The following is an 18,173-nucleotide window of genomic DNA, read 5'->3' on the forward strand; positions in this document are numbered from 1 at the left end:
TGGAAATTAGTTAAGATTTGGATATAGCTCCCATATATATATTCTCGGCCGATTTCACATATTAGACGCACCAATTTCAATGAAATATGAAAGGTGTGGCGGAGTTTGGTGTAAAAGTATTTTTTTTAATTATATTTAAATCGGATCAGATTGGGATATGATTTTAATAAGAACCATTGACCCACAACGCCTTAGGCTAACACTAAAAAACAACACAACAATTAATTTGAAATACGCTTATTACGGCGAAGTATGTTGGTATCTTGAATTCACTAATTGCAATAGAAATGCCACTCAACTTTAAAAAATTGCAGTTTCCTGCACGCTTGGTATTTGCTATGAAATAAATTCGTGTATGTTACTGCTTTTCTAATGGTTTGGTTTATTTACGCATTAAAGTAGTGCAATAATTTTTTTTAATTTTTAAATTTTTTTTTTTAACCAAAATATATTCGTAAAAAATTTTTGAATGCATATAAAATCAAAAGGGGTAGCGAAGCGCACCGGGTTCAGCTAGTATATCTATAAAAGAGGAAAATGTTTGTATGTTTGTTTGTTTGTTTGTAATTTATGGACTCGAAAACCGCTGAATAGATTTTCCTGAAAATTTCCATATATACTGCAACATCGCCTGAAAGTAACATAGGCTATATACATTTTTGAATTTCCACTTGGAACTGGAGATATAGCATCAGAATCGGAGGTACCTCCCAAAAGTTTAGATTTTATATGCACATATCTATTGATTGGTTGAAGATACAGTCTCCAAATTTGGAATACGTAACGGAATTTGGAACAAAAATAAGTTTGCCAAATTATATTGTAATCGGTTCAGATTTGGATATAGCTCCCATATATATTTTCGACCGATTTCATGTATTTGATGCACCGATTTCAATGAAATTGGGAATATGTAGCGGAAATTAAAACAAATATACATTTGTCAAATTATATTAAAATCGGTTCAGATTTGGATATAGCTCTCACATATATTTTCGACCGATTCATGTATTTTATGCACCATACACGATATGTATGTTCGATTCCAAAGAAATTTGGAATATGTAACGGGATTTGGATTTGAAGATAAATTAGTCAAATTATATTAAATCGGTTCAGATTTGGATATAGCTCCCATATATTTTCCGCCGATTTCACATATTTGATGCACAAAACACGATACGTATTTCCGATTCCAATGAAATTCGGCACGAGTGGTTAAATTTGGTACAAAAATAAATTTGACAAATAATATTCAAATACGCTCAGATTTGATTATAGCTCCCATATTTATATACTCAGCCGATTTCACATATGTGATGCACCCAAAGCGAGAGAAACGAAATCTGGCACCAGAAAAAAATGTCAAATTATATTGAAATCAGTTGAGGTTTGGGTGTAGCTAACATATATATTTCGGCCGATTTCATACATGTTATGCACCAAACACGATATATATGACCGATTCCAATGAAATTCAGAATGTGTGGCGGAATTTGGTTACAATAATAAATGTGACAAATTAATTGGAAATTAGTTAAGATTTGGATATAGCTCCCATATATATATTCTCGGCCGATTTCACATATTAGACGCACCAATTTCAATGAAATATGAAAGGTGTGGTGTGTTTGAAATACGCTTATTACGGCGAAGTATGTTGCTATCTCGAATTCACTAATTTCAATAGAAATGCCACTCAACTTCAAAAGATTGCAGTTTACTGCACGCTTGGTATTTGCTATGAAATAAATAAATCCGAAGGACAAACCCTTCGTGTATGTATGTCATGTTACTGCTTTTCTAATGGTTTTGGTTATTTACGCATTAAAGTAGTGCAATATTTTTTTTTTTAATTTTTAAATTTGTTTTTTTTTTAACCAACATATATTCGTAAATAAAATTTTGAATGCATATAAAATCAAAAGGGGTAGCGAAGCGCACCGGGTTCAGCTAGTCTCTTTATATATCGCATACGTGTTTCTTCATCGGGATACACGACGTCTGAGATTTGACTTATTTAAAAAAAATTATTTTATGCATTTACCGCTTTCCTAGAAATAGGGTCATTACCAAATAAGGATCTACTAACCATTTTTTTGCTTAGTTGCTTAAACACACAGCTCGAACCGTAGACAGCTTTTCCAAGTAATTTCTCTACAAATCTCTTCGGGTACTCTCTCAGTCTGTTGCTGCTAGATATTTCCTGAAAGCTTCGGTGTTTTCAGTCACCTTCCGAATGAAATGAAGTAGGTTGATAAAAATTTGCCAAATGTATAATATGTCAACAGGACTTTTGGTATTGAAATTGGGCCATGTAAGTCCATGTCTTGGTGTAGCCCCCATACAATGGTACCTCCCTATTTTGGGTATTTTGGTGATTTAGAGACATTATTCACCGGAAATATTTTAATTTTTGTATTTGAAGTTCGTAATGAATACTACAGCCTATGACAGACAATTGTCTGTGCATGTCCACGTCTTCGTATAGCCCCCATACAACGGTACCTCCCGATATTTGGTATTTTAATGAATTTAGCGCCATTATTCACTGAATTATTTCAAATTTTGTGTTTGAAGTTCGTAATGGATAGAACAGCCTATGACAGAAAATTATCTGTGCAGGTCCACGTTTTGGTATAGTCCCCATATATTGGTACCTCGCTATATTCGATATTTTGATGATTTTAGCTACATTATTCAGCGAATTTTTTTCAAGTTTCGCATTTAAGTATTGTAAACCACGTCGTCGTATAGATTCTAATATAACGGCTATATTCGGTATTTTTAAGATTTTAACAGCATTTTTAGCGCATTTTATTTTTGTTGAAAATTGCCAAAATTACAAATGGTGGAGGGTAAAATTGCAAAAAATTACAAATGGTGGAGGGTATTCAAAGTTCGGTCCGGCCGAACTCATAGCTTTTTTACTTGCTATTAGTATCAGATGAATTGAATACTTTAGGAAATGGTGTACTGAAGTATGAACTAGATTGCAGGGTGCGGAAAACGATTAAAATACGCTCTTTCTCACAACTATTCACGGCGACAATTAGATTGTTTATTAATGTATCGCGAGCGATACAGTTACAAAAAGCGCACAAGCAATCACAATCTCTCACAAGCAAAAGCAATGAACGAAAAACTCACGAAAGATGAACGATGATTCTATTTACAAAACGTATTTTTTATAGCTTGTCCGAAGGGAAAATAATAGCTCAAGTCCTATAAAATACAGCAGGTATTGATATTTAAATTTTCCACTAAATTGGTTAGAACATTGACGTTGGGTTATCGCTTTAAGATGCATTGAACAAAGACATTACGAGGCTCGTAATGACTTTAATGTTTTCTAAGGCTGGAAATACATAAAGTGCATATTTGGCTGGCTTAAGTCATCGGCTGGCTTCTTCGTAGATGAACAGAGGAGTTTTAGGTTGACTTGGTTCGATTTTGGCCCTAGGCTCCCTTGTTCGTTTCCGAAAAAGCCAGCCGATGACTTAAGCCAGCCAAATAAGCGCGTTATGTATTCCCAGCTTAAGGGTCTAAGTACATAAGAAGCTTGAAGTCATGGCTAGGCATATTTTGTGACATTTCATAAAGGGATTACAGAGCCGCACTAAAATCCTGCCGTCGTTTTCCATTATAATTTGACATTAATATGCCTAGCCATGACTTCAAGCTTGTTATGTACTTGCACCTTAATATGTGCTCTTTAAGTTCCTTTTGAGACAAAAGACATATAGAAATATTTTTTCTTTATTGTATGAAACAAGCTTAGCTTTATTTATTTTTGACAATTTGCCCATTTATTAAATGAGCGTAACAAACCAAAAAATAAAACCTGTAAGAAAAAGTCAAATGTCGGGTGGGGTCGACTATATGATTCCCTACACCACTATGCTTAATTAGTAGAGCTCCTATCAACATTTGGCTTTAGAACAGTTTGGTTTCAGAGGGAACTAATATATGCGAGGCATATCCAATTCTAAACCGATTTTCACTAAATTTGACGGAAATATGTTTATCTTTTAAACCGAATAATATTGCTATAGAGTGCATGATATCACTTCACGAAGATTATATTAAAAAAATGTATATATCGGAGCCGAGTTCCACAAAATAGAAATGTACGTCCCGGAATTCACTCCATTTGGGCTGATATTATTCATTATTAGCACAATAAACTTGAAATCGGATTAAGGATATATATGGAAGCTATATCTAAATCTTAGCCGTTGTAGATAAAATTTGGCAAGATATTTCCGAGCTCTATAATATATCTGGTACTAAATATCATTGTTGGCGAATGCATATTACGAAAGTGAGGGGCACCAAATCGGATGAAATAAATATATGAGAGCTAAGCCATATCTGAACCGATTATCTCCAAATATGATGTACTTGCATTTAGACTGAATTCGGTCAGATGTACCAAAATCCAGGACTTTTGAACAGAGACAATCCATTTGGTGCACAATTAACCCGAAATCGGTTGAAGATATATTTCGGACCTTTATCGAAATCTGAACCGATCTTGATAAAATTTGGAAGAGGTATTTCAGAGCTGTATCTGATAACTGGTACCAAATTTCATTGTATTCGAATACATATTACGAATGTGAGGGACTTAACACCAAATCAGATGAAACATATATATGGGAGCTATAGCTATATCTAAACCGATTTTCATCAAATTTGATGTGCCTGTTTCTAGACTGAATTCTATGCCAAAATTCAGTCCATTTGGGCTTATATTAGCCAATTGGTGCACAATAAACCTGATATCGGATGAAGATATATATGGGAGCTATATCCTAATCTCAACCGATCTCTATAAAATCTGACAGAGGTATTTTCGAGCAGTATCTGATATCCGTTACCAAATATCATTCTTCTGGAGTGCACATTATGATGAAACATATATATGGGAGCTATGGCTATATCTGAACCGATTTTCTCCAAATTCAACTTATTTTCTTCTAGACTAAATTCTGTGGGATACAGATCATTTTTGACTTATATTAGCCATTTGGTGCACAATTAACCCGAAATCGGTTGACGATATATGGGAGCTATATCTAAATCTGATCCGATTCTCACCAGTTTCAATAGGGTTCATCCTTAGGCCAAACAAATATTGTTTGCAAGATTTCATCTCAATCGGATAATAAATGCGACCTGCATTTTGTTTGTTTTCCATCTCTGCGTATGAATGATATGAAATATATTAAATAACTCATACTTTTACTCGTTGAAACTGGTGTACTGAAATATGGTATAGGCGGCATTACAAATTTAATTAGGTGTAAGATGCTGAGTTGCTATTAGGAAATACAAAAAAAAAAAAAATAAAAAAAAAAACTCCCACTTAGTCGTGAAACAATTCCAATTTCTCGTAAAGCTATAAATTAAACTATTATATTGGCACCCACCCTCCCAAATGTCCTTCTTGTCCTTTTGCATTATTAATGCCCTATAATTAAGTTTTTTTTTGCACTCTACCTTATTTTTGTCTATAACATTCCAAAAAACTTTATTTTTAGTTCTTTTTCTTTTGGCCACAAATGAAACATTCGTTTCCTAGGAAAAACACAAATCTGTCTTGCAAAGAAAAAAGATGTTTGCCTCTATTTGGGACAGGAAAATCTTATTTTTCACAAGGGTCCACTACAAAATTCATCACCGAATGTCCTGGCGATTGGGGAGTGAGGGACATAGTCATAGTTACTTACCTGCGAAGTGTACTTTGATTGAAACACGAGCGTCTCGAGTGATAGTATCTCTTGGATGCGGTGCTAGTCAGCGATGTGTCCCTGTGCATGCACATGGTGTCGTTACGTTTTTTGAGTTTTGTGCGGGGGCCTTCACAAAACAGGTACCTGCAAGGTAGTGGGCGGGTAGAACGAAAAGGAAGAAGAAAAAAAAGAAAACGGAAGAAACAAAAAAGCACTTGTGAGGGAGGGAAATACTTTGTAATGTTTTATGAGATTCTTCGGCAAAGCTAAACAAACTATGAAAGATAAGATAAACACAACAGAGATTTAAATGAGATATTGGAGTCCTTTGTAAGGATTAAATCGGCAAAAAATAAAACAAAATAAAGCATTCAATGTTACTCTGATCGGATTCACTTCGGAAATAGAAAAACACAAGAAATTCCTTAAAGGATAACACAATAGTTCATGCATTTTAAAGTGATTCCATAAAACGCTTGTATTCAATTCCAGAACATTTTACAACAATTTCACCAACAGCAATTTACAATTGTTTTAAATTACGGACTTATTCTAATGACATCCAGATGCGAGGATGTGGACGTGTGCGTGCGTGTGTGTCTACCAATGACATTCATAATTTATGGGGGACAAGCGTTTCGGGGTTTCGTTTGCATTTTTGATTTAGGTGTTCTTGGTTGTGCTGCAAACGAAATCGAATCGGTTAGTAGAGGATTGTATGATGAGGGATTTGGTAATGTGGTAGGTGGAGGTGGTAGTGGCGGGGGGATGTAGTGGTTATGTTTGGCGGTTATATTTCGCCAAACGAAACGCTGATTGTCACGCATCCGTTTCGACGTGAATAAACAAGTACCTATTGAAATGTTTGCGAAAGGCGCCGCTCACAAAGTACAGAGCCACTGGATTCGCACAGCTGTTGGCAAAGGACAGACAAAAGCCAACGATACGCAAAACGTGCCAAAACGAGTTGTAATCATCCTGGGCCGTGGGCCTGCAATTAAAAAAGAACACATGCAATGTTTTAATTCAAAAATCAATAATTAATGCATTTATGAATAATATATTTAATGGATAATGTTGAGAGAATAGAATTGTCATAAAAATGCAACATTTAAGAGCCCCTTAAATGAAATTGACCTCAACTTGTTTCTAATACTGAGTAACATTTTTACATTTGGCTTAGAATTTTAATTGCATAATTGTAGATGCTCTCCTCAATTTTTTGGAAATTCTGATATATGAAGGTGACTTTGAAAATGTGTACTAAGTGTACGAACTGTACAAATTTGTACTAAATTTGGAACAGTTTGATTTAGGGTGAAGGGAGGAAGCTGGAATTTTGACACTTTGTATTGGTGGTAGGTTTGTGATAAGAGGTGTGTTTTGAAATGTGTACTACAAGTGCACGAAAAGTATTAAATAGTACCATATACAGGGTAACTGCAACCAACTTCAGACTGCTTTCATTTCTAAACCACTCATCCGACAGCTGTTAAAATTATTCCAGTGATAGCTCATTATATTGTTTACAAGCATACAAAAGCAGTTTGGTGAGAATTTTCCAGAAAGAAAAAAATTATTTGTTATGGAATTCAAGCGTGATAGTGTGATTTCTTTATGTTTGGAAGGAAGTGGACCGAAGAAAACAGCAACATCAGCAGAAATGATTCGAAAAATAAAGAAGCGACTTGGTCGAAATCGTCGTGGCAGTGGCCGAAAAATGGCTCGTGGATTGGAAAGAGTTGGCCGTAGACCTCGGACATTCCAACAGGACTCAGCACCATCGCACTCAGCAGACGCCAAGAATGGTTACAAAATGAGGTAACTCGCTTCATTTGTAGCATACAATGGCCACCAAAATCTGCGGATACCAATCCGTTGGACTATTGTGTTCGGAGTATTTCGGAAAGCAAGGTTGGCACTAAAAAATACCAAAGTGTCGATCACCTCAAGCAAGCGCTTCGCCGGCAATGGACCAAAATATCGCGGAGCAACATTCGGGCAGCGTGTGACGGTTTCATTGGCCGTTTGAAGGTCATAATTCGTGCCAAAGGTGACCAATTCGAACAAATCTAATCTTATTCTAAAATGTGATGCTATTTCCGACATATTTTTCTTTCATTCAATAAAATGTGAAAAAATGTAAAAAATTATGGCGTTTGACTTTGTTGCAGTTTTTTTAACTCACCCTGTATGGTACAATTTGTTCTTGGGCGAACATAGTACGTGCAATTTGAAATTTTATATCGCTGTTCATGTGTAGCTTGATATATGTAGGTGATTTCGGAAATGTGTGCTATAATTGTACGAGAATTACTGATGGTATCTGTGTTGGAATACTAAATGGTGTGGAAATACTAAATGGCACTAAATTTGGTATTAGGTGAAGGAATAGGGCTGAAATACTCAAATTTGATTTGTTATCTGGAATTGAATTATGGAAATGTGTACCATAATTGCACGAAAAGTACTTAACTCGGTATAGGGTGAAGGAATATAGCTGAAATCCTGAATGTTAATATAGATGTCATTGTTGGTGTCTGTGGCTGTGATATATTTGGAAATGTGTACTAAAATTGTTCGAAAAGTAGTAAGTGCTACTAATTTGGGCATTGGGTGAAGGGATATAGCTGGAATCGCAAAATTTAATTCTGAGGTCTTTGTTGGTATCTACGATGGAAATATGAATATGGTTTCGAAAATGTCTACAAAAATTGTACGAAGAGTACCGAATGGTTGTAGGTCATAATGGGTCCCAGTTGGTGTGGCGAAACATTGTATGTAGAGGTTCACGTTTTGGTATAGTCCCCATATAACAGTACCTCCCGATATTCGGTATTTTGATTATTTTTGCCACATTTTTTCACAGATATGCCTGAAAATTGGCTTGGCTTCATTGGCGAAACATTGTATGTATAGCCATATTTCCCGATATTCGGTATTTTGATAATTTTTGGCACATTTTCCCATGAATATGTCTAAAAATTGGTATTTGTGGGTTATAATGGGCTCTAAAGTTTCCTTTACCCTAAGGTGGAGGGTATTAAAAGTTTGGCCTGGCCGAACCTAATATTTTTTTGCTTGTTTTAACATAATCCTCTCATGCACTCTATATCAATGTTATATGATACAAAAATTAAAATGTCCCCGTCAAATTTAGTGAAATTCGATTCAGAATTGGATATGCCTCCCATATATTAGTTCCCTGTGAAACCAAATTATAACAGCTCTAAAGCCAAATGTGGATAGGTAGTATGATTTACTTCAAATATGTTAATTCTTTTGTTACGGGGCTCTATATGCATAGTGGTGTAGGGTATCATATATTCGACCACGCCCGACTTTTGACTTTTCCTTACTGTTTTTCTTACTGGTTTAGTACTTATTCTCAAATCCACCTCCGCAATGTAACCCTTCATACTAACACCGACCATTATGGCAAAATTGCAGACTACGAACACTGTCCGTGTTTGCCAAATTTAGTACCATTTCCTACTTTTGGTACACTTACCCATCAGCACTCAAAAGATTTCAAATGTCCAAATTCAGCAGCCAACCATACAACCACATTTGTGTCGTACAATACGAACTAGACCACAGACGCAATGTTTTACCAGTATTTCATGTCAAATTCTTTCTAAACCATATTGAAAATGTATTAAAGGTTCATTTATACCATGTGCGATGGTGCAATGAAAATTATTATATATGACAAGCATTTTACCCATATCATTAAGAAATCAAGGTTGCATAAATAAATTAAATAAAAAAATATAAGGAAAATATAAAAAAATCTATTTTTCCGTAACTTATTTCCAAACCAAATCACAGGCAATTTGCTTCCACTTGAAAAGTTATTTAAAGGTCCTAATTCTGTGCTAAATTGGGAAACTTGGCGATTTTTTTGTTTCAAAAAGAAAACTACGCAAACCAAAGAAAATCCTTAAAAAATAAATAAGCAAACAAAAAAAGTTCTTATTTCGTTCGCTGGCCCTTTTCACTGACACAGGGTCAACATTCGAAATGGAAGATAAATCCCACTTCCTGCCATTTCAACAATACCAAATTCTGGCAATTAACACCCTTAACCAAAGGAAACGCTTGGGGCCTTCAAGGCACAATGATAACCCCATGGGATACTAATTTAACTTATTTAAAAATACAAAATACTTTGACGTTCTTTGTTTGCAATTTAAGCCCATTATGACCACGCAGCATGTGGTTTGAGGGCTACTGTAGTACATTTTACGTTGCTCCATGGCCAGAAATGAGCAACGAAATACTTTCAATGAATGAGCGAGGAAACCCAAAAACTTGGTACTAAAATGAGCAACGTCTACATTTTCAACAATCAAAATTCTATGTTTACCCTTTCTTTGTGGGGATTTCCTGTTATCACAAGAAAGAAAACTGCAAATCCTTTGGAATTATGAAGATTTATTTTGAGTGAAATATTTGATGGAAAGGAGGAGGAGGAAGAGTAAGAGATTCGCGATGATATCATTATTGAGAACATGATATAAATTTCACAGAAAAGAAAAAATAAATTTTAAAACTTAAATGAAACAAGTAAAAAAGCAGTAAGTTCGGCCGGGCCGAACTTTGCTGTTCCACCATTTGGAACGAATTTCGAAATTTTCAAAAAAATAACATTCACCAAAAATTCTGTTAAAATTTTAAAAATACCGAATATAGCCATTATATTGGGGTCTATACGAAGACGCGGACCTGCATAGTCAACTTTTGTCATAAGCTATTACTATATAGAAATACGAAACTTGACAAAAATTATTAAATAATGTAACTAAAATCATCAATATACCGAATATAGGGAGGTACTGATACATGGGACTTGTACAAAGGCCTGGACCTGCATAGACAATTTTCTGTCCCATTACCAACTCTAAATACGAAATTTGAAGTAACTCCGGTGAATGATGTCACTAAAATTATCAAAATACCGAATATTGGGATGTACCATTATATGGAGGCAATACGAAGACGTGGGTCTGCATAAGCAATTTTTTGTCATAGGCTATAAAACCCATTACGAATTCTAGGTACGCATTTTCAAACAACTCCGGTGAATAATATGAATATCGCCAAATATCTAATATCAGGGGTTCCGATGTATGTGGGCTATACGATATCTTGAACCTATATAGATATTTCTCTTCCAGGGAGTAAAGTGTTTGGAAAGAACTTCTAGTATGGATTTTTAGACAATTCCATCGAAAAGTGTTGCTAAAATCATCAGAATACCGAATATAGCGAGGTACCGTTACATTGGGTATAAACGATATCGTGAACCTATAAAGACGATAATCTTCCAGGGGATGAAGGAAATCCTTACGAGGATTTTCAGACAATTTTATTGAAAAAATTGGCTACAATCATCAAAATACCAAATATCGGGGGTACCGTTGTATGGGGGCTATACGATATCATGGACCTATATAAACAATTATCTTCCAGAGAGTAAAGTACTCAGATGAAACCCCTTGTGTGAATTTTCAGATTATTCCATTGGAAAATGTGAATAAAATCATCTAAATACCGAATAGCGGGGGTATCGTTATATGGGGGATATACGATATTGTGGACCTATATAGACACTTCTATTTCAGGGGGTAAGGTACTCGCAAAGAACTCCTTGTGTGGATTTTTAGACAATTCCATTGGAAAGTGTGGCTAAAATAATCAAAATATCGAATATCGGGGGTTACCGTTGTATGGGGGCTATACGATATCGTGAACCGAAAAAAAAAAGAATAATATACAGGGTGAGGTAAAAAACTGCAACAAAGTCAAAAGCCATAATCTTTACATTTTTTTAAATTTTATTGAATGAAAGCAAAACATGTCGGTAATACCATCAAATTTTAGAATAAGTTTAGATTTGTTCGAATTGGTCACCTTTGGCGCGAACGATGGCCTTCAAACGGCCAATGAAACCATCACATTCTGCCCGAATATTGCTCTGCGGTATTTTGGCTCATTCCCGGCGAAGCGCTTGCTTGTGGCGATCGACACCTTGGTATTTTTTTAGCGATGGTGCTGAGTACTGTTGGAATGTCCAAGGTCTGCGGCCAAAATGTTTGCGTGCCCAAGGCTTTAATATACCCTCCAGAATATTTTCGCCATAATATTCGGCGGAGAGTGAAAATCGGCTGTTATGGCGGTCCACTCCATCACCATGACCGGCGCTTGAGTTCTGGTGGCCAACCGATGGTGCACATTTTCAGCTGACCTCTTTGGCAAGTAAACACGATCATTTTGTTTGTTTACAAACTGCTGACAACGAATGTTTTCTCATCGGAGTAAACCAAATTCGACAGTTCGCCACTTTAGGCCAAGCGAAGTAACTCTTTAGCTCTTTTGATTTTATTTTTTTATTTCTGTTGCGGTGTAAGTTCTTGCATTTTTTGGAATTTCAATGGTTTTACCCCGAGCTCATTTTTCAGTATTTTCCGAGTGGGATATTGCGATATGTTCAGCTCACGAGCCATTTTTAGGCCACTGCGACACGGGTTTCGATCAAGCCGCTTCTTTACTTTTCGAACCATTTCTGCTGATGTTGCTGTTTTCTTCTGTCCACTTCCTTGACGTCGGGCTACGCTACCAGTACCACGGTAACGAGCGATGGTACGAGACACAAAAGATTTATTTACATTTAAATTCTGGAGTGCTCTAACAATACCCGCTTGTGGTTTTCCAGCCAAATATAAAGAAATCACACTATCACGCTGGAATTCCATCCCGAATAATTTTTTTTCTGGAAAATGTTCACCAAAATGCTTTTGTACGCTTGTAAACAATATAATGAGCTGTCACTGGAATAATTTTATCAGTGGTTTAGAAATGACAGCAGTCTGAAGTTGGTTGCAGTTTTTTCATCTCTCCCTGTATATGCAATTCTTGTCATGGGTCATTACAATATTTGGATACGAAACTTTATACAATTGCGGTTAATAATGTGGCTAAAATCATCAAAATACCGAATATAGGGAGGTACAGTTGTATGGGGCTGTGCGAAGACTTGGACCTGCATATAACATTTTCTGTCATAAGCTCTAGTACATATTAGGTGCTTCACATTTGAAATTTGATACAATTCCGGCGTATAATGTCGCGAAAATCATTAAATTACCGAATATAGGGAGGTGCAGTTGTATGGGGACTATAACAAAACTTTGACATATGTAGACAGTTTAATGCAAGAATATATCATTCATAATTTGAACTCAATCTGCAAACTTACAGCAAATTCGGATTTAAATTGTAACTAAAACAATCAAAACATCTTAAATCTGCCGGCACAGTTATGTGGGGGCTATACCAAAACTTGGACCTATATAGCCCAATTTTAATACCAAAAGTCCTGCAGTTATGAGAAGAAAATTTTATCAACCTACTTTATTTCGTTCGGAAGCTAGACTGATTTCCACAGACGGACGAACAAAAAGGTAAGCAATCGGTCGGGCATGGCCTAGCCTGTGATACCGTAATCCACTATGCTTGAGCTAAAGTCCATATTTATTCTTTAAGTTATAAAGTCCCTATTTATCCCTATGGGAACCCGTTCTCTAATTTTTGGTTGTTTCAATATAAATTGTTTTAAAGTCATAACTTACTTCTATAAGTATAAAGACCGCATAAATCTAGAATATTCAAAGGGGTAAAAAGTTCGTTCTCATAGTGACGTACAAGGTGTGTCGTGTGTAAATGTCTTTTTATTATTATTATCAATTTTTACTTTTCAAAATTTTAATAACTTACATACGTAAGCATCTACTTGTATAAACATCAGAATTCCGCTATGATGGTGACTTACCTGAAAAATTACTTATCAAACTTTCTCAATGATATTTAAGGACAACATCAGCTACTCTATTAACCCACCCTATGGCACCTTTACTTTTTATTCAATATACAAACATACATATCTCTATACATATCCCCATGATGTTTGGTATTTTGTTGGAAAACATAACACAGGACACTTACCAGTAGTAGAACCACAGCATAAAGACATGGATTGGTAGAAAACAAATGCCGAAAATAACCACAAAAGCCAAAACTGTCAGGGCAACTTTACGTCTGGCACGTACCTGAAATGAAACGAAACGCAGCAGAGAAAATAAAATAGGAAAAAAAACAACAAAAACAAAATTACATGAAAACCAACATCCACATCCCAGAGACAACAAGTCGAGTACACTTAACACTTCTACGAGTTAACCACTCTCCGGGTATTGAACGATAATTAAGAAAATAGAAGATATGAAATTTCCCTGGAGATGGCATTCCGTCGGTTTGGAGTTAAGTTAATTTTCCTTTTTTTGTTCAATTTTATAAGCTAGAGGAAAATACAAGTACAAATGTAAAGGGAAATGTGAGCTGTTGGAATGGCATTTCTAATGGTTTCAAATTAAGTGCGAGAATAATTGGATTTTAAGCTAATTAGACAATTGTGGATACCAAAAAATAAAATTTGGATATCTTCGGAATGCTATTTTAAAAACACAAACAATTATAGGAGATCAACATCTTGGTTGAAAAGAGGGAGTAAAGGAGGTGCTGCGGCGTTTTAAACGTTTACGTTTGGAAAATAACCTAATTAGGGGGGCAATAACCCTCATTACGAGATTTTGGTTTAATTTAAAGGTATAGGCTAATTCCTGGGAAAAGAAATAGTAGTTTCTTTTTGGATATGGGATTCATAATACAAAGTAGAAATTCAAAATGGTTATTCCAGATAGCAATTCCATGCGACTAGCATTCTTTGATATTGAGAATCGAAAAGTCGCCGGGGTGTCCGTCTACCTGGCTGGCTGGAAGAATTACACAAAACTGACATTATTTTGGCATTTTTTCTAAATCTTAAAAGCGCACTTATAAACACGTTCATCTCTCTCCACTCGTTTTGCTTTAATTATCCCTATCGAAGTCTGTAACAACAAAAATCCCTTCTTCGACGGTTGTTTATTAATAGAATAGTGTTGGCATGTATGTTCGGGATACGGCAACAAGAAAATACTACGGTCTCTTTCTTTTTATGAGGAAAATTATTTTCTTTGACAATTTTGAACCAATGTGGGGAGGTAACAGAAGGAGTGAACCGATGTTGCCCATATTGGATTCTATAGACGAGTGGGGCGACCACGTGATACACCTTAAGTCCAAATTAATTTAGCTAGATTTCGTTTTTGAAATAATGCCCCACAAACCTAAACAAATATTACCTTGTTTTTTGACAGGGGGCATTTGTCTTATATTTAACCTCACTGTTGTTCTGATAGATAATCAAAACTATTTCCCACAAAAGTTGTGGTCCATTTTACTAAATGTAAACTAATGGTCATCTACAATCCTACACTTCTGCCCAGTCCTAAAGTTTAACTTTATGCAAAAATGCTGTGTGGATTGGTTTTAAATTGTAAACTGTAGATTGACGATAAAATCAGGAATATTGAATTTGTGGTCCCTTATGTACATTCTCAAAAACAATAGGCTTAAATTCTGACCCTAACCCTACCCTCAGCAAAATTTCATATATATATATATTAAGAGGTCTGTGTCTCCCTCATTTTCTCCTGTATCTACATTAATTATACCCTCAGCCATATAGCTACAGAGGGTATATCATGTGATATGGCAAAAACGTGCCTAGTCGAAATAACGATTTTAGACCCTGGGTCTCTTTGGACCAAATACGTTTCAGGACATTTAGAGTCGATCTAGCGATGTCCGTCCGTCCGTCTGTCTGGCTGGGTAGTGCGCACGATAACTCCTGAAGTTAATATCCGATTTGATCCAAACTTGGTACATCGAAATATTATTGCCAAATTTAGATCGAGTTCGGAGATGCATATCCTAATATTTGCATCAATGCCAGGTCAGGTGTGAAAATTAACAATATTGGTCCACTTCATCAAGTACCTCCCCCACAAATGGTCAAAATTTTTAATAATTACAACTCTTATAAAATTCGATGTAAGAGTCCGATTGTCTTAAAAGTTCACACATCCCAATATTTTTATCAGCCCAAGGTCTGGTGTTGGATGGTAAGATGGTATATCGGTCCGCTCCTTCTGGTAGCTCCCCCGCAAAAGGTCGAAATTTTAAATATCCATTAAACTCATAAAACGATTCCATTTAGACTTGGCACATCTAAATATTTCTATCAACACAAGATCTGTTATAAATATGGTAGAGATCGGATCATTCCTTCTGGTACCTCCCCCACAAACGGTCAAAGTTTTTAAAAACCAAAACGTTTATAAAATCCGAAGCATCAGACTCTCTTTATATTTCACACATACAAGCATTTTTTTAACACAAGATATGTTGTGAAGATGCTATATATCTGCGAACCTCTTCTGGTACCTCACCCACAAAGGGTCACAATTTCAATACTTTTATCTGTCATAAATTGCGAAACATCTCAGCGATTCTTTACAATCTGCTACATCTAAATATATGTCTCTCAACCAGAAACTTGAGATGAATATGATTTCCCATAAATTTGATATAAATGTTGGATTTTCTTATAATTTTGACCATACTAATATATTTATCTGTATTGGATGAAGTATGAAAATGGAATACTTCGGTCGACTATATCTGGTACCTCACGCACATATTAACATTTTTTTAAAAAAAATTCATTGGGAGCCCCAAACTGGTATCGAAATGAATTTCTGTAACTTTAACTATAAACGAATTCGATTTGTCCATTCCTTTGGTTTATGCCTTACTTAAGCCTCAATATTTCTTCGATTTCGGCAACTTTTGGCATGAGATTTATTGCCTACAGAAACCAATGAAATTTGTATCAAATCGACTAAAAGGTATAAACATACCTAGTATATCGACGAGCAGGCTCGATCTCGATATGTGTGTCCATCCGTCTGTTCTCGTACATACATATTACATATTTTAACCGTTTTAAAGATTTAAGGTTCATCAAATTTTTAATGTATTTGTAATTTTACTATTTCATTGAAAACTATTTTTGCTTTAATAGTCTTTTGAATACTTAACTCTCACCGACCGTAATTTAATTACCTTGAAGTGGAGAGACATACTTGTGATAGTCCAATAACAGTTAATTTACAAAAAAAAAACATTTGTTTATTTTTAATTTGAAAGCTGAGAACGCACTCTCATACTACATCATAATGTACTATATATATGCTCATATGAGTAAAAACCGTAAATGTATATAATTTGTAATTTTTCGCATTTTTCATAACTCCTATCTGGACGCAGTGGTGGCAGTATACGCACAACACACATTCCACAATTTATCCTACTTATGATGGCTTCTTTCCGCCGTCATTTTATAAATGTTTGCTAATTTAATATAATTTATTTTTTTTGCCATTTCGCACATTCAATTTAAAATGCGAATGGAACACAAAGATATCAAATTAGATGTTGGCATAGAAAGAATGATTAATAATACCCACTCTTCTCCCCCCCCCCCCCCAATCATATACCCCACAAATTGCTTGACATGTGATACAACTTGTTGACAGATATTGTGCCTCCATCAGCCAACAAAAACACGAAAACCATTGTAAATATTTACCTGTCTGACAGCGCCTTGCATTTCACCGGGAACATTAGCGGCATACATTAGATGTCGTGCTATCAGGACATAAAAAACTCCAATTATGACCAGGGGTATGGCGTAATAGACCAGGAAACGCAGCAATACCATCAGCTTCGCATACTCCCAGCCCCATTCCTCGGGAAATGGATAGCACAAAGAGAACGATTTGTTGCTATTAACAACCACTTTCTGTAATAATAATAAGCAAAAATTACATCCGTGGGTTCGGCGGGGTTGGCATGAAGACAAATTATCGAAATAAATTCTAAACTTTACATTCCACAGCTATTGTTTATCACATGATAGGGCAATGTGGGGAGTTATGTATGTACGTGTGTGGGTGTTTGACATTAGCTTACCTTGATGTATGTGCCAATTAATGCCGGTAGTCCGCAGATTATTGCCAGGAGCCAAATTGATACGGCTATGGCTATTGTCATGCGTGTCGCTCGCTTTCCACCACCTGAGATTAGTTTAAATGCGTATTTTGTGTCGCCATTAAATCAAATCCAAACGAATAAATCTCAAATGCAAATTGGTGATTAGTTGCAAACTTACCGTGCGCATGAAATTTTCTCAGGGGATCAACAATGGCAAAATAGCGATCGCCCGATAACGCCGTCAATGTGAAGACTGAAACACCAATGGAAACATCTTTGAAGAATTCCGAGAGTGTACAAAGTAAACTTCCCCATGGCCAGGAATCCACGGTGTAGACTGTAGATGTCAGGGGAACTGTAGTTACTATCACCAATAGATCGGCCAAGGCCAGGGAGAAAATATAACTGGAAAATCGTGAAATATATATATTGTTT

The 18,173-nt window shown here is 35.7% G+C and overlaps 1 protein-coding gene across 1 annotated transcript in view; it reads right to left on the reverse strand.

Moving 5' to 3' along the window:
* LOC101901204 (neuropeptide CCHamide-1 receptor) overlaps positions 1-18,173 on the reverse strand; it is a 45,046-nt gene that overhangs the window by 11,680 nt on the left and 15,193 nt on the right. The window contains exons 2-7 of the mRNA XM_059124968.1: positions 17,917-18,143; positions 17,718-17,821; positions 17,335-17,547; positions 13,746-13,849; positions 6,592-6,729; positions 5,736-5,882 (exon numbers count right to left, since the gene is read on the reverse strand). Of these exons, the coding sequence (XP_058980951.1) occupies positions 5,736-5,882; positions 6,592-6,729; positions 13,746-13,849; positions 17,335-17,547; positions 17,718-17,821; positions 17,917-18,143 (933 nt within the window). The remainder of the gene's footprint in view (positions 1-5,735; positions 5,883-6,591; positions 6,730-13,745; positions 13,850-17,334; positions 17,548-17,717; positions 17,822-17,916; positions 18,144-18,173) is intronic.

This window comes from Musca domestica, unplaced genomic scaffold (genome assembly GCF_030504385.1).
Source record: "Musca domestica strain aabys unplaced genomic scaffold, Musca_domestica.polishedcontigs.V.1.1 31, whole genome shotgun sequence".
Lineage (NCBI taxonomy): Eukaryota > Metazoa > Arthropoda > Insecta > Diptera > Muscidae > Musca > Musca domestica.